Here is a 17995-nt window from a genome sequence, read left to right on the forward strand (position 1 = left end):
ACGCTTCCAGAAACAAGGCAGCTGAGCTCAAGGCGGCTGGAGTTTTGATACGAGCCTCAGAGCGTGGTAGGTAACCCAGTTGGTTATCTGTAGATAACACAGTCGGTCTGTAAGTCACTTAGGGCCTGAATAAACCAACCCAAATATTCCCCTTCCTCCCACTCCACAAACCCAGGGCAGATCCCCTGCTGCCCCCCTCAAATCCTGGGGCTCTGCCGATCCTCGTTGCGACGCTTGAGCTCAGGTTTCTGTATCGATTTTAAAGGCATCAGCAGAGCGTTGGAAACTCCCAGCGGGGTTCAGCGCGTTCACCCGCCAACGCCAAACACGTTTAAAACAGAAAGCGCAGCTCACGCGTGGACGTCGCACCAGTTTCTCTAGGGCTTGACCTATGGGGTAGTTGCTGGACAGCTTCAGGGGGAGCATCGCAGTATTGCTGTCGGTGACTTTGGGGGGGGAATTTATGTCATACCCACAGCAGCAGATCTTGAGGATGGAGCCTGGAAAGTTTCTCTGCAGACAGAGGAATCAAACGCACTTTAAAGGCTTGCAGAAACTTGAAAAAAAGCCTGAGAAGCTGAGATTCCCTCTGTGGGTAACGCTTGCGGGCGGGGAGGGAAAGAGGTTGGAGGACAGCGGCTAAGATCAGAATGGGTTGACTAATTTTGAGGCCATTAGTACACGAAGGAAAGCAGCTGTCGTTTAGGTAGTTAAAGAGAAAGCGGAAAATAATACGAAAGAGTTAACAAGGGGAAACCATGGTGCAAACGTGGTACTTCACTGCAATTAATTCAGTGGATAGAGCCCGGGACTCCCACCCTTCAGCCGCCCCCGCGCAGGAAAAACGCTGGCGCAGCGCTCGGCGGTGCGGACGTGGCACGGGCGTCCCAAGCCGCTCACAGGCCCCACGCAATGAGTGGCAGTTGGTGTCCCACATCCCAGAGAACCGGCGGGAATAAAGTACTAAATGGGTTGGACAGCGTGTTAAATAGGCAAGAGAGATACGGCGAAGGTATCGCCTCTCCCAGGTTATTTATCTTTTAGCTAAAAAATAGGTTCGAGCTGTGGTAACACAACACGTCTTGCCCAACGGTCAAAGACAAAACCAGTCCCAACGCTCTGAAGCCGGTCGCATCGTGCGGGGCTGCTGCCGTGCAGCGCGGTGCGAGTAGGGCCCATACCCACACCGGATCCTGTTCCAGGCTTTTGTCGGACTAAAGAGCTCCGGAGCGAGGAAGCTCTGTTTGGCCCATCTTGCGGGCGACAGCTCTCCCATTCCGACAACGTAGGAGGCAGTTCCTGGTTACAAGAACTAGGAACTTCCTATGAACATTATTCATCTCTCTCTACATGGCAAGAAGTCCAGAAGAAAAACAATAAACTAACAAAAAAAATGAAGGCTCGGCTGTGTCATACTCTATAAATATTTCTGAGCCACCATAAAAAAAAAAAAAAAAAAAAAAGAGTAAGAAAAGTAGTTCCTATGTTGTAACAATGACACGCTTCAGACCCTTAAAAACCAACCTAGTATTTAACCTGAGCTCTCAGCTATAAAAATAGTTTTGTTAATCTTGGCACAGATCTATGTTTTATTTCCAGATAAAATACATACGCCCGCATAGCCACATCTTTTTGCCACTTGTGAGTCTTTCAAACACTCAGAGAACCATGGAAAAAAATCAGGTAACTTTCCGCTGTAGCTGACAGGTTGATGATCTTCAGTTCTCAAAATTAATTCTCTGTTGGAAACTTCTTCATGCAGAAAAAAAAAAAGGATTTGTATTAAAAGACAGGAAAATTTCCTCTAAAATATATTAAGCAATCACACGTGACAATTTACTACATAAATGTTCACACTGCAAAATTAAAAATACAGAATAAAAATATGAAGAAAGGTAAACGCAGCACTTCACAGGAAGACAAGTCCCAGGGACACCACTGGAGTGTTTCGAAATAAAACCTTCCCAGTTTGTTTTGCGAAAAGGAGTGATCTTTGTGCCCTCGGCCAGCCACTGAGTCACTGTTTACGAGCAGTGGCACATGCTACCGTGTCCAAAACGGAATGCATCCTTTTAGTCACTGCTTTCCTCCTTTGTTCTTCAACTCTCCCCCACCCAACCTCTCTCTAAAGGAAACACAACGGACTGATGAAAATGGCTAAATCGCTGTCGGCTCGTTAGGAAATTAACTCGATGGTTATCAGCGCACCTGCCCGCAAACGATTGCAAAGCAATTAAAACCAAAACAAACCCAAGCGAATCAATTCAACCACTTCTCTTTACGAAATTCACCAACATTAGGTTATCTCTGGACCTGCCCTCGACTCTGCAAAAGCTGCTTCGGATTTACCTGATCACGGCGATTCAGTGCGTTTTAATAAAGGAAGAAAATAAGAATTAAGCAGCGGCCAGGGACTGGCAGAGTCACTGATTCCTGTCGCGGATCTACAGTGAACTGCGGGTACGTTTGTTCCACCAGCTCTTTCTCACTTGAAGCAAACGAGATTATTTCTGTAGGCTCAGCGCACGCTTCCCGCTTTGCTGTATCAGCATGGTGCTCAGCAATTTTGGGGATTTGCTCCTGAAACTTTCGAGCATCAGTAGTTTCAGGATGCAAGTCACAGTGCTGGCTTCCATCTAGAAAACCTCCAGCTTCTATTGCCTTCGGGCTCTTTTCAGGAAAAGAAGAGCTGCCCACACAGGAACAGCACAGGGAGCCTGGCATTCCAGCGACTCAGCAGCCATTTCCTACGAGAGCCCCACCAGCGGGCGCCAAGCAAACCCAACTGGTTTTGAAAGAAGACTTGAGTGTCTCTGGACTTAATGCAGAAACAGCAGAACAGGAGGGTGCTACAAGCCAGCCCCGCTCCCCAGGGGCGCCGAGGGTTTGGCTCCACAGGGGCGAAACAGCTCAGGGACCGCGTTTGAATACACTGAGAGAGGAACCGAGCACCAGCTCCCCGCTGGATCGAAGCTGATCCGCACGAGAAAGCCAGCACTGCATGGCTTTGCTCTCCGGCTCGCTGCGTACTAACTTCCCTTTGCAGATGTGTGCTTGGGTTGTGTCAGCACTGGAAGATTTCTTTTTTATTTGTCCATTTTTCCCCCTGTTGCTGCTAGCTCTTACTCAGTTTCATGCGGTGGTCGGTATTTTAACAGTATCTGGTTACTCTTTTGTCCTCAGAACCAGACAACATGGTGCCTACTGCAAGGATCCAATTCACATTAGTAGAACAAATAATCAGAGACTGAGAAATTTCTTGATTCAAAAAGAAAAAAACAATCTGCTATGGGCAAGGCTGCTTTTTATATTCTGAAACAGCTCTATTCAATACACTCCACTTTTGCTGAGCCCAGGAACAATATGCTAACGCAGCCCTTGGCCGTGGCACTGAAGAACACTTCCCAATCTCTTACTCAACAATGTTCCTACCCTTGATCCTGTTATCTGTAACCCACAGAAGGATTTTAGCTACAATAGTGCTGTGCAGGTACTCGGGAGTGGAGCTGCAAGATCTGACTGCCTGGAGGATGAGGAACGTGCCTGAGAAAAGTTTAATTATTTGACTAAAGGAATGACTTGCTGCCTCAATAGCTGTTTGCTGTTACAGCACTCACAAGAGTTTTACTGGAAATGCATCCAGAGCAGTGCACTTAGAATCTTGTGCCAGGCTCACCTCAGAAGTCTGTAACTTGTATTAATACTGCAGATGCATTTATAAAGAGGGAAACAGACAAACAAACAAAAACAACCCAAAAAACCCTCAGGTTGAAAACATCATAGAGAAAAGAATGGGAGCTCAGCATCTCTTTCTTCTGCAGCAGATAACTGGGTTCTGTGAAGAGCTTCTGCAAGTTCTGTTGTCTATATGGTAATGCAAAAAGGTGATGTGGAAATCAAAGAACTCAGATAACCAGAATTACAGAGCTGCCAGGTTCAAGCCCCTGAGCAGCAAGGATGCACTTTTTAACCCCCTCTTCTCCTCCCTCCCCAAGCAGGGCACAGAATCCATCCGGTACAAATTCTTACTGGTTAAACTCTAAGGGTTATTTTTGATATACATCATGTTTTAAAGCACGGTTTAAAACAGCGGCAGGTAAACCTGGTTTTAAGCAGGGATTAGGTGGCCTGCATAGGTTAACTAAAACACGCTCGATGAGTTTTTGCCCAGAACTGCTCTGAAAGCAGATCAAAGTTCTACAGATGTGGTTCAGGAGCTACCCCCTGAGCCAGTAAACACCAGCCTGCTTTATTTTCTCTTCACTAAAGCAACCATTCCAAACGAGAGGCCAGCTCCCAAGCCCCAAAAGGCAGTTTCAGGTTCTAAAGCAAGAGTCACGCTCCCTACGGAAGGACAGCCAGTTGGGCCGAGCTGTGACGTGCCAACCAGTAAGCAGGAGCCAGACAGCTGATGGGGCTGGGCAAGAGCCACAAGCAACCACTGTCTTGCAGAGAGCTTTTCAGGAATCCCTCCTACAAGACAGCCTTTGCAAAAGACTACACTGCTGCTGTCTCTCACGCTGAATGAAATCCTGCAGATGAAGTTCTGAACAAAATACCCTTTCAGTTCAGGCAGACGCTGGCAGACAACCTTTATCCTCTGCCGGTCAGTCCCAGCACAGCTAAGGTTTTATGGTTCTGAATGTTATCAAAATTGCTGTGTCTGTTACTGACAGTAACATTGTTCTGGTCAGGTTCATTTAAGGGTACAAGGAGTGCAATGTTTTTAGAGAGAGGGAATACCTTTCAGGAGAAAGCTGAGGTTTCAGCAGGCAGCCTTCTCATTAGGAGTCTGCTTTAAAATCAAAAGCCTAAATTCTCCCTTTGTGGTATATATTAGCACAAGTTCACTTATTTCTAGTGAGAAGCGGTACAATCTCCTTGTCAAACGAGGCAGAAATTCTTAAGGATATTTATGAAGACAAACAAATGACTCCTTCTCATTGCCCACATAATCAAGACAGAAACTCCCATTCATGCTCACAAAATAGATTGCCAGGACAGCTTTACACAGGTTATTTTCTTTGACCATTGAGCATGCTCTCTGACCCTACAACAAAGGGACTAAAACTATCAGCCCACAAAACCTACAGTTATTTAAGCTGAGAGTCTGGTTTAAGTTCATATACAAAACTATTCTGTGTATCACCTATTTCCTATAGTGTCCTCCTTTCCACAGATACACCTACCATAACAAACCAGGTCTGAACATAAGTCATACTTGAGTTTGCTTTTTTCTAGACCTCCTACAGCTTGCTCCAAAATGACTTCTTCCTTCCATCTGTTTAGACACATGCAAAAGTCAAATCACGCCATGACCCTGAGGAGCCATAAAAAATCCTACAAAAAAATCCCAGCGCTTCACGCTAAGGCACGCAGGAATTTTCTCTTTAGCACAGCAGGAGAGGTGCAGGTCAGGTGTAAAGGAAAGGATGTTCACAGTCACTATTCCTGGCCACCTAAATCTAGTCACGGGAGAGCAAAATATACCGTGTTAACGTGGATGCTGTGTGGACTGCAGCGAGGGCTCGCGTGGAGGAGAGCGCTAAGCTCCAGATCAGCAACCATCTGTCGAGACTCGGCCAGTGCACACTGCAGCGTACTTGTGGGGGAAACGGTGTCCTGAAGGAGACCGAAAGGGAGCCAAAGTTATGAAAAGATCTTGTTTGGGAAATGTCAAAGGATTAGGACGTACCGAGAATCATCGCTTTCGTTTTGAAATGTCTCAGTTCAAAATACTACACAACACGACCCTGCTCCATGGCTAAATGCTGGTGTTTCTAACAAACACGGAGGTCTTTCCTGGTGTCAGCTTTTTAACAGATCTCCACGTGCCTGCATACGTGGTGCACACAACAGCAGTACTTCAGTGATAAAAGGGAGAATAAACAAAGACATGAGAAAGAGGGAAAACCAGGCAGAACGAGAAGGAAACAGTGTCCAATAGCTTCTAACAACTGTGTCCAAGTGTGCTCAGATACTGTACTTGACTGGAATGGCCAACTAGCCAGTATCCACTATTCTAAAGCCTTTCACTTCAAAAGCTTAGATTTGTGTGTGTTTTTTTAACTCATTCTGTCCAAGACATACTGAGACAACAAGGAATTACTCTGAAAAAATATTTTACCACCTTTGCTTCAAGCCTGCTGTCTCAACTGATAGTCCCTAGTTCTTCCTAGGGCAGACATTTGCTTTGCTACCTCCCTCACAACTCCCCTTAAAATTAATGAAGTACATTCTGCGAGAAAATACTGACTTGGTCTGTGGTAGCATTGCAGCATCTATTTGTTGGCTTAGTCACTGAAAGGTCATTGCTCTCCAGAGGGAAGTCTTCATCAGAGAATTCCTCACATCTTTGAGACCTGTCTCCTTTCTGGGTGGATGTCAAACAGGGCGAATGCAAGTGAAACAAACTCAGATCCACATTTTCTTCACTGTTAAAAAAAATGAAGACATTGCCAGAAACAGTATCACCATCCTTTTTAAACTTTCAAAGGAAAATCATGGGACAATATAAATAACTGTGGGCCCTGAGCCAAGAAAACCAGCAAGCCTGTGGGATACTCTGTTCCTCAGAGTGGTTCCCGTGTTTAACGGTTTCATTAGATCACTTTCATCCTCTGAGGGTAACAGTTTGACATTCAACCTGTTTCAAGAACAGCTACATTACCATGTGCTCGAGTATCTGTTTAACCTTGCAAGGAGCACACAAAAGGCAGTATCTAGTTCCTCCCAGTACTCTGGTACACTTTCTTCTCTCCCCCCCCTCCTTTTTTTTTTTTTTAATCAACCATTAGGCAATTAATATTTGTAGGTGCACTTTCCAAGGGAATTTTCATAGTCTTTTAAAGTCATCATCTCACTTCAGAGGTCACAGGAGAGCTTGCCCAAAGAGGCTTTATTTTATTTATTTTTAAATACAGCAGCAAACAGTAAAGTGCTGTTCAGGCAAACTGTGATTAAACCCAAACATCAGTTCCCTGGCTGCCATTTCAGTGTGGAGTTGAAGCACTCAATCCATTGGCATTCAACTTCCCCCAGGTTTTAAAGCAAAAAAACCCATTAATTTAACACTGGGTATATCTGAGTGTATTTAGGAATATCTGAAAAGCAATTTAAATGCCGGTTAAAGCAACAAGTCATACCTTGCACATCATTGCTGTCTGAACACTGACTCACAGCCATCCCAAGCTTGTCCTAATGCAAAAGGTCTTTAGCTTTTAATATGTGTGTGACACTTTTCTCTTACACCTTTTCCACACTAGAAGTTAACTTTATTACAGCCTACCTTAGAGGAAAGCAGTTCTCCATTTCAATTCCTTAAATCACAGTTTTATCAAAATGTACCAAGTCCCTCACTCAGCTCCAGCACCGATTAATCACAAATTAAGCTAGAAATAATAAAAGCTGTAGCACGTTTGCAATTATCTTGATCAGCTACTCCAGCAGCACCCTGAGCCCTCTGCCCCCTGTGCTGCGTTTTCACACAGCACCAAGCGCTGTCTGCAGCTTGTGCAAAGACGTGCCCCGGTCTCTGCTGGCAGCTTCAAGCTATGCAGTGAATTTCATTTTCAACTGCTAATTTCCACTTCATACAGTTTTTAAAAAGTAAATAAAATAGCGACCATCTCCCCAAAATACAACATTTCTGTATTCATCACACTCCTGAATAGAACAGAAGCACAACGCTAGCACTGCCTGGATTGGTTAAATAATTTAAAAAATACATATATTTTAAAGACATTACTGTCTTCAAACGTACAACACTTCATTAAATCTTTTTGAGATACCTATTGTGGTGGAACGACACCTTCCATACGTGGCAAGACTGTTACAAAAAAGGTTTATTTTAAAATGACGTTCAATCTAAGAAAAAGCCCTTGAGAGAGATGCCAGCCCAGAAGTGTCTGCTGTGTCTCATTTCACTGCTCTTGTAAACCACTGGGATACCACAGGCTCTCTTTTAAGAGAGAAAAGCTCATGTTTATATGCTTCTGACAAGGAAAGGCTCTGGAGAGATGTGAGGGAACAAGCTGCAGCAGCCTGAAACAGGGGATGTGAGGAGCTACAATGAGCACAGCCAGTTTTGAAGAATACACAGGCTGGGAGGGAGGGGGGGAAACAGGTTTGATTTTGAGGCAAGGAGACGGCTTGAGGAACAGGTGGCTTCGTCCAGCAGGAGCAGACTGAACAAGGAACTGCTGACGCTCCGTCTTTAAAACCAGAACCGAGATAAAAATCTAAAGGCAGCAAATGTTGGTCCAACATAAATGAAGTCACAAAGTCAGAGCACACAGAACCGATTCCCGCACTGCAGGATTTCACAATCACTCTTGCAGTTGGAGAAGGTATTTAACTGCCTTAATAACCTTCTTGTTGGCTGTTCCAGAATTCAGGAACTCATGTCAAAAATATTTGCTGGGCTGACAGGGAGGTGCCAGCACCCTTCCCCACACACAAAATACATCATCAGCACTACGAAGCCAGCCATGGAAAACTGGAGGATCCAGATTCAAGTCCCAGAAGGAATGTTGTGTTTGGTCTCTGCCATTAATGCCTCAACAGAAGCCCACACTGAAAACTGCAATACTACTGCCTTCCTCTTATTTATGGGGTGAGAATCTACTCAGTGCCAAATCACAGTCAGCTGGAGAGCAGAGGCTGGGATTTGCACCGAGTCCATCCGTTCCCAGTTAGGAGCAGAGCTCCTAGGACCAAGCGTGGGCATCAAGAAAACTTGATAGCTCAGCAGCCCTCCCTTACTGAAGGGAATCTCATCTATCTGCATTGCTCCGGTTGATTTTGCTCCTTCTCCCCTAAAATCCCCTTAAGGACAAGACAAAAAGTGAAAGCAGTTTTCACAATTCAGCCTCCAAAGAGCTTTGGAGGGATGGTAGTGTGTCATTTGTGCTGCTGGGGGAGTAGATAAGAAAGGTCAGGCCAGACATGAGGGGAATGGAGTCTTTTTAATGATTTATGGACAGTGTAAACTAAAGAGTCCACACACAGCACGAAGCTCCGCTAAGCTGGGTGGGAATGTGCCGGGACAGCATTCTTTTTCAACGGCTGCCCATTCACCTTGTCCCTGAACAGGTCTGTCTCCCTGCAGCAACCATTTCTATGATTTTTTTGTTTTAAAAGCAACACAGAATGAAAGCATCCGTGCATCGGATGTTTCCATTCCATAACGTTGATTTGTTTGGACGTTGGGCAGACTTGCTGGCGAAAATCCTTAGCAGGTTTAAACAGCTGTTTGTTTACCGTACTTGTCAAACTGCCAGCTGAAAAGCTACTCCCCCCTTCTCTGTCTAAAAGGCAGCTATGAAATCTCTGTAAAACTTCAGAAAACCTACTAAAATAGAGCTGCTAAGCCAGTCAATTTTTTGAAAGGAAACAGAGGAACCAACACAACAAATCCACAGAAAGCCACAGCTCTGAAAGCCCTCGCTTGTGCGGGCGTAAAACCACTTCTATAAACGCGAAGCAGCGTTTGTATCTCGGACATCTTCCAACACCACTAGGACACCTGAGTATTTTTCCAACACTCCTCAGCATTAGAAACCTCATTCTGCTCATCCCACGTGTCCTTTCCTCCTCCCCCAACATAAACACAGGGATCGACTCCCACGAACAAAGACACTGGAGAGTGGACAGATTGCTGCCCTTTAAATCTTGCCATCTCGTTTTCTTGCCCCGAGTGAGGAAATCAGCCTGTGCGGAAGAGCCGTGTCCTACATTCTCGCCCAGCCACTGTGTGATTTCTCAACAGAAATAACACAGTCACTAAAGCATCACACAAAATCTAGGTTCGTTTCTCGCCCTACAGAAACATCACTGTACAAGTCCAACTCTGGTCAGAACATATTTTACCCACCAGCTTTACAAGTAACATCTGGGATTTCAAAAAAAACGTAATATTTTTTAAATCTACGCTTTTCTCAATTAGTTTATTTGGCAAGTTATGTGGTATTACAGCTTCTCCCACCCACGCAGCTCTTGGGGAGAAGAGATCCAAAACATAAATGCATAAAAATAGAATCATGATACCTTAGAGCTATTTTAACTTATTTCAAATTTACTACTTTTCAAGCTGCCAGACGAATTTTAAGACAGCAGTTTCTTTAAACATCACTTGAGATACAAATAATTGAAAGCTTGTACACCTGGGTTTCTACATGACTCCAGCTTGTACCTATCTATTTCTTATATGGAACAAGCACATAACCTTTTTGAGCTGGCACATTTCATCTCCTGTGAAGTCTTGAGGCAGCTGCAACCTTTTCCATGCCATATTCTTTCATGCCTTTTTATGGGTTTGAAAATCTCCAGCCATTCTGGATCTGATATTGGCTTCCTCCACGCATCTTCTTTGACGATGAAGTTATTACTACAGGAATCAGATTCAGACCTGTGAATTGCAGCAGGAATCTCTCTGCTTGTTTGGTCAAACAGCCTTCCAGTTCTCTCTTCCCAGGTTTTATTTTCAGTATCAGTTTTGTCAGACATGGTGGTGTTCTGGGCCAAAGTACTTTGCAAATCTACACAAGAACCGGTGTTGAACCAATGCTCACACTCAGGTAAAGATGACTCAAAGGTTTGTTGGTCTCTGCTTTCCACTCTGTTCTCAGAAATTTCCCTGTTTCTCAATGGCTTTGTGCTGATTGCCTCACAAAATACTCTGCTGCCTAGCTCATTAGAGCTTGACGCAACATCCGGCTTTTCTTCTTCCGTAAGGACAGCCAAGACTTTCACAACTTTTTGATGCGGGTTTAAGTACGCTGAGGTAGTTTCCTCCAAGGCTGATGCATTCAGTAACAGACCATTATCTACTCCACACATCTCAGAGGTGGTTTTTACTCTGCTTTTTGGAACTTGTGCAGTTCCACAGTCCTCGCGTATCCCGTGGGTGCCCTGAGTCCTAACTGTGTCTGTCTCGCTGTTACTTTCAGGGGCAGAGAATGCCATACCTGTGCTAAAATGCCATGATAAAGAAAACAGTCAGAAATATTTCATTTTAAAAACATATGTAGCTATACTTAAGGTTAAAGCTATACATTAACCAGAGGCTGGAATCACGGTTCTGTAGTAGTTCATATGCCAAGGGGCAGCTGCATCCTGCTACAACCCAACAAAAGCCTGCCCAGGTTTGGCTGTTACTTTCCAAATCAGACTGAGAGTTCCCTCAGTTCCCTCCCTTTATATAGCGTGGTTTTTCTGTCTGAACCTCCAGGGTGTGCATCAGCTTCCTAACTTGAAAGCAAAATAAAGTTTGTTTCTTGAACAGAAGCAGTAGCAGGCCAGATTAACACCCCTACCACCAGACTATTCCACTTTTTAAAAAAATCATTAACTGTCTGGCCTGTATACAACGCTTTATTCTGTCACTGATACTTTGGGTGCCTCCTGAACGAGTGAAAAAAGGTACCAGACAACTTCACTGGATGTTTGTGGTCGAGTCCAGCAAAGCCATCTTGACACAGCACACGCCTCCTTCAGGATGTTAGCTGTGGCTGAACAGTGAAGTCTCTCTCTGAGAATAAACTACTCAAAAAAAAAAAAAAAAAATCACTTTACCTCCTTTCATGAGCTGCCTTTTCATGCTTTTGCCTTAATTCCTGAGAGCTCCCCAAACTGACATGAAGAAATTGCAAGTCACGCTGCTGTTTCACGTAGATCTGTTTAAAGATAGTAATGCGCATTAGTGAAAGTCTGGAGTGCAAGAACATTGCCATCAACTAATACACTGCTTGTCTTCCAAAAATATCCTTAAAACATTTTTACAAACCAATACCTGCAGTTAAACTATTGTCAAAGCCTTCCAGTCTAAGGGGCTATCTCTACATATACTTAGGAAAACAATATTTTGTGGCAATAAACAGTATCTCCATTAGAAGACTGCAGTGGTCTAAAAAGGAACCATAATGAACCCTAAATACAATATCATTATTGATATTTAATATTTAATACACGTTGTTATTATGTTGTATGAAGTTACACAGAATTACAGGAGATGGAATGATCATCGTGGTATTTGGCTTTCACTGCAGGGGGTCTTTTGTAAAGCAAATGTAGAAGATAACGCACGGGTCAGTTATTTGCAATGGAAAAAATTGAATGTGCCTTGAGAACCTCAAACAAGTGCAGGTGAAAACACCGGTTTTAAGTGTCTCTTGAAAAACAGATCTTCCAGCCCACCGTGCCCCTTTACGCTGCATGTTCACCCTGGGCACGGGCACGCAGCCCGCCCCGCACCCACCGCCTGCCACGTGCCTTCTCGAGCCCAGCACTCGCTGGTGACACACGCACTGACCAACTGTTATCTCAACACCGTGCCCCGCTTTGCTGCTACGAGGGTGGTATTTACTCATTGTAGGATCAAGCAAATACAATTAGACAAAAAAGGCTAAAAGCACATGTAAATACAAGGATTTGTACCATGGGGTTTTAATTTTAACAAAAAAAAAAACAACAACAAAAAAAAATATCCTTCTATAGGGATCCCAGGAGGCAGAAACAGCAAATACGATTTTTTTCTTAATTAAGAATAGCTACATCCAACTTTTTTTATAGTGTTCCATGCAGATTTGATGTAATCTCAGAGTAGACACACAATTAGGGTTGTACCTGTCGCAAACTTGATAGCTCTGCGTCAGTCCGTGCTTGTTTAGACTTGGCAAACTGAAGGAGTTGATCCTTTAACTTTGCTTTCTCAACTGTTTCAAAACACATACAACTTTTTAATTACTTACAGTGAACAGGCACAAAGCAAGTACATTTGTTAACAGCAGTAGAAACAGGTACCCAACCAAACCACAAGCATTTTCTTCAGATGAACAGGATCTGTTTCCTCTCCAAATAAAAAGAGCTCAAATACCATACGACAACTAAACAGATCAAGTATTTTCCTCGGACTTTGCACCAGCACCTAGCTTTATTTTACTAGCAGCAATAGTCTACTCCATTAAGTGATTTATTTTACTTTTTCATGTTAACATTCTTCCATGGAAAGGAAATTCAGAAATTAATTCTAATTCATGCCTCGTACAGGGAAGTGCTGGGAAATACTTCCCATTACTACTGCTTCTAAAATAACAAGACATGGGATCAACATTCAGCAAAGGTAATGGCACATAAAAAGGGACAGGCAAGTAAATCATCTCACAGCCGAGGACATCTTTGCTCACCTCATCTTTCAAGGTATATTTCAAGGTAGGAACACTGCAGCAACAATCAGCCTGCCTTTCCTACCCACGGCAATACAGAAGAGTTTCTCTCTACCCAAAACCAGAGTGAAGCTATCAACAGACAGCAAGTTGCAGTTTGCCAAGTCCCACGTATTAAACCATCTAAACCAAACCCATCCGTTCAAGAAAAAACAAAAGAAATAGTGAATTTGTAAACATATTTCTTCCATACAAACACTGGAGAGAGTGAATGGGCTGGTAATTTCATAGGGCCTAAGCTTTAGGTTTTGCACATGGCTTCTTTTCGGTAGGTCACTATTTTCTAGGCAACCTATGTCAGAAGGAAGAATGCTGCCCCCATTTACGGTACCAATACTGGAGGAGACATTAAAGACTCAAAAGTTTTCAAGGGAGAATCCTCTGAGCCATTCACTCCTCCATGTGTAATCTTACTGGTGAGCTTCGTGTTTTTACAGGACTTTCTAAACTGTTCCTGCAGAAGCCCTAGATACTGCTTTCATAGAAGAACGACACACAAAGGCACGTACCTTTATTAAACTGCAAGAGAGGTAGATAGGAAGCTGCCTCCTTCACAGATATTAGTGAACTGTTGCTGTCTAGAAGTCTCTGAGCTGTTGAAAGCAAAGGTGTGAAAATCCAACTGCCCACACTTACCAGTAAGTGCGAGCTCATTCCTCAAGCAGTCATTTTCTTGTTTGAGGTGAATGATTTCTTCCTGCTGGTTATTATTTTCTTTCACCTTTTCACAGAGGTCATCTTTAAAACAAAATGTAGTTTTTCCCAGAATGGAGGGGAATCATGCTGGTCTGCACTGAATTAGGTGCCCAGTATAAACATTTACCTTTCAGCTTATTTGTTTCAAGTACTAGTTCTTTAAGTCTCAGCTGGAGGTCTTGGTTTGCTTTGTTGAGACTGAGTTCCTCCATCTTGGCTTCACGCAATGCACTTTCCAGCTCTTTGAATTTCAATTTAAACTCGGTAATGTCATCGGTTGTTTCAAGTATGACCTCATCCTGAAATACAAAATAGAATGTATTCTTGATTATTGTTTTATCTTCACATACAGATTCTGACAAAACAACAGTACATCCTACTGCAGTAGGTACAGCTACTTCACAGATTTTCTTCTGAGCTCTTGAGGAAAAAAAAAAAAAATCAAAGCCAGGAAACAAGCTTGTTTATGAAAATAAACCAGTTTATTGTGTGTTAAACATTTTTTCCTTCTCAAACAAGCCTAAGAATTACACAGCAGTGAGATCAATGGTTATTAAACCACTGTGGTACATCACCAAGAACTGCAGTTTGATCACATTTAGTGCCTGATGAGATGACAGATGTTACCTTCAGCTTAAGCATAGTAAGAAGCTCCTGTTCCCTCACTTGCAGCTGGCCTGTTTTAGCAGACAGTTCCAAAACTGAGTAGAGGAGACTTTGATTTTTCTCCTACTGAACAGAAATAAGAGTGTCAGCTACTACTTCAGTGATTCAAAGTTACTATTTTTCCAGTACACATGTGCACGACTTTATTTAAACATCACGAATGGCAATGCAGCATTCTGAGCAAGCTGTGAGGATCTGCAGAAAAAAGGACTGGAGTAAAAATTGTTCCCCAATCTGTTACAACCAAACTTGCTTGCAATCAAGGGTCTTAATATCCTGCGTGTCTTAAGCCAAGCCGATTAGACAGATGAAAGCGCACAACACCGCTCTACTGTATTGCATGCAGGGGAAAAATTATCCAAATAAACACATCGTTGCCAAATCACTTTTAAAAATATCTAGAACCCTTGAATATCAATTATTTTCACATCCTTAAAACGTTTTCAGAATGTTACAGGTCATCATAGTAATCAAAGCTGTAAATAGCACCGTCTGGAACTTCCTAGCCAAGTACCAACGCTGTTCTGGGGGCTGGCACTGCCTTTTGCAATTGCAGCACCTGACATTCTTGGAGGCAAGTTGCTTCTGAGCAGTGTTCCCCAAAACTAAGCAAACAAACAGCAAACTCCAAATCCCAGTTTAGGAAAGCTTTTTTTGCCCTTTCTGCCCCCTCCCCGCCCCCCCCCAAAGGAATCAGAGCTGTACCTTAATCTATCATTACTGCGCTAAAAGACAAATGCAGTTCAGGAGCCTCAATATGAAACACTCATTCACCAGTGAACTCACAAATGCCACTGGTACATGCATGGAATGCAAAATCAGACCATTACTCAACTCCTACCTCCAGAGCCTGACAGTAAAGAGTTTTATATGTTACTTTTCGAGACATCTCCTTAAACACCTGTTGTGTCAGCACCAGTGATTTTATAATTTCATTTCTCTTGTTCAGCTCATCTGAAAAGAGACAAGGCATCTGTGAGAAATCATCTCAGATACTGTCATGCAATTGTTTAAATCTCAGAAATAATTTAATCCAATGTTTTAAGATCGTGCGATTCAGAAATGGATGCTCGAGTTGCATACTCTGAAGCAGATTCCCTAGCCACCCAGGCCGGATGGAACCGAACTCCGTGCTGACCTCCATCCCACAGCCGTCAAACGAGGCTGTTCAGAGCTGCCAGGTGATCAGCTGGGTGGCTCGCGGATGGTGTCAGAGCTGTGCAGCAGAACCTCAGGGCACAGGGCTCTGCAGCACTCCAGCATGTTTGCAAATTGTTTTCCCCCACGCTTATTTAATCAGGTGGTGGTTTTTCTGAAGAATCCATAAAGCAATTTACATATTCAAACGAGAAAGAGCTATCTGATTATCATATGCCCTTCAAGATCAGGTCACTTCAGTACTATTGTGGAAGTTTTGATCTCAGAAAGAAGACAACCAAATTTAAGGCTGGAGGGTAGGAAATGGCTCCTTGTACGAGGCAAAACTGCCATTGAGGGGTCTATGCACTTGACCATACTTAAAAAGACCAGGGTCTTATTCTTTATGCACAAATTTACCGTTTAATAAGTTATATCGTTCTCCTAATGTCAGTACTTTCTGCCGATCATCTTCCCAGGCCAGCCGCTGTCCCTGATGCACTGCCACCCTGTCATTGTGCTCCTTTTCACAATCTCTCAGTTCTGCAAATAAAAGCTGGAGTTCTTGCCTCTGTTGCTGAATGGTGCTGTTCCCAAGGCTTGGGCTAAGTTTCTATGAAAGGTAACACATGGAACACATTTCAGCACAAAGAAGCAGCAACGAATCCTCTGATAATAAACTCGATGTTTTAATTTAAGAGAAAATATTTTTGTATTCTAAACAAGAGACCATTCCAAAAAGTTCCTCACGCTTGTGGTACCACCTGTGGTCCTTGACTGAAACCGTTAGCGGTACAATGAGTACTTTCACGTTAAAAATAGAGCGCTCTGATTGTTAACTGTACTTTCATGTTTTTACCTGCGGCGAAGCAGAATGCAGCAGTGATGAACTCCTGGGGGACGGGGGGACCGGAGCGCTACCAGGCATTCGTGTGTGCTGGTAACTATTAACGACCGTAAGATTCAGCACGGCGCTGCCTCCGATTGAAGCACCCGCCGAGGCCGCTGCTGCCCTGGCAGCCCTGCAGCAACGACAAGACACAAGCCGTTGAGAACCGCCCGGGCTTGGGGCACGGCCCTGCGGCCTCCCGCGGGCCCCGAGGCGCCCCCGGCTCGGCCCAACGGCCCCCTCTCCGCCGCCCGCTCCTGCGGCAGGCCTGCAGGTCCCCCCTGTCCTCCCGCACGGCTGAGCCACCCCCCCGCCGCCTCCGGAACCGTCCCCTGCCCTCAGCCCCGCCGCCCCCGGGGCCTTCTCCCTCCCCTCAGCGCCCGGGGCCTTCCCACTGCCCTCAGCCCCGCCGCCCCCGGGGCCTCCCTCCTCCCCTCAGCGCCCGGGGCCTTGCAGCTCCCCTCAGCCCCGCCGCTCCCGCCCGTTACTCCGTGCCCCCCGCCAAACCCACCGGCTCCCTCGCCCTGATGTCACGGCGGCGCCCCCCCGCCCCGTTCCCCGCCGCCAGCCGTTGCGTGCCGCCCCCTGCGAGGGTTAGGCAGAGGCTCCGCCCCGCCCTTCCCCGCCGCAGCGGCTGGTGCGCGGGTTCGAGTCCCGCGCCCGCCTGAGGCCGCGCTCCGCCGGCGGGGCTGGGGCTGCTCGGAAAAACGCGAGAATTAATAATGTTGTTAATGCCTCGACTGGATGGTACAGGATGGAGGGAACTACCCTGCTCAGCTTCTACACGGAACAACTAGAGAGATACAGTGCTCTCTCTAAGCACGCCTTTCTTAACTAAAGCCATCAGCTTATAAATAATAATTAAAAAAAAAAAAAATCACAGAAAAAAGTTTACTAGTAGGCGATGGGGTGTCCAATGTGTCACCCCCCTTGGGTTTGACCTCATCGAGATTTTACAGCGACAGGAGAATGTCAGTTGCAGGGCTCTGCCGCCAGGGAGCATTTAATGTTATTAAATGGAGCAGTGAAAGACAAAGCCCCAAATCGATGCTTGAGGCTGCAGGAGGACAGGGAGCAGAGCAGCCCAGCCAGCACCCCGCCAGACCCGCTGTGTGAACACAGTCTGTGGAAACAAACAGTATAAAGTTGCATTAATTACTACCATTCTTGAACTAGCAGTATGCTAAAAGCATAAAGCCACTGAAACTGCCTCATCTAGAAGACCAGCAGGGTGAAGAGTTTGTTTGGAATAAGAGAACAGGCTAAACATTGCATACGTACTCACATGTTCCTCAGTGTTTCCACATACTAGAAGAAAATAGTTCAGTTGGAAGGGACCTACAATGATCACCCAGTCCACCTTGTCTGACTGCTTCAAGGTGCA

The 17995-nt window shown here is 44.8% G+C and overlaps 1 protein-coding gene across 1 annotated transcript; it reads right to left on the bottom strand.

Moving 5' to 3' along the window:
- Nucleotides 1–1569: 1569 nt before the first annotated feature.
- On the bottom strand, nt 1570–17134 carry CCDC62 (coiled-coil domain containing 62). The gene is made up of 13 exons (XM_086474106.1): nt 17123–17134; nt 16582–16744; nt 16143–16335; nt 15427–15539; nt 14547–14648; nt 14047–14218; nt 13733–13816; nt 12625–12713; nt 11575–11675; nt 10226–10972; nt 6257–6434; nt 5491–5622; nt 1570–1752 (listed from the first exon to the last, which is right to left on the bottom strand). The coding sequence occupies exons 2-13, from the start codon at nt 16648–16650 to the stop codon at nt 1732–1734; spliced, it is 2001 nt and encodes a 666-aa protein (XP_086330232.1). The 5' UTR covers nt 16651–16744; nt 17123–17134; the 3' UTR covers nt 1570–1731.
- Nucleotides 17135–17995: the final 861 nt, after the last annotated feature.

This window comes from Leptosomus discolor, chromosome 16, assembly GCF_034619465.1.
Source record: "Leptosomus discolor isolate bLepDis1 chromosome 16, bLepDis1.hap2, whole genome shotgun sequence".
NCBI lineage: Eukaryota > Metazoa > Chordata > Aves > Leptosomiformes > Leptosomidae > Leptosomus > Leptosomus discolor.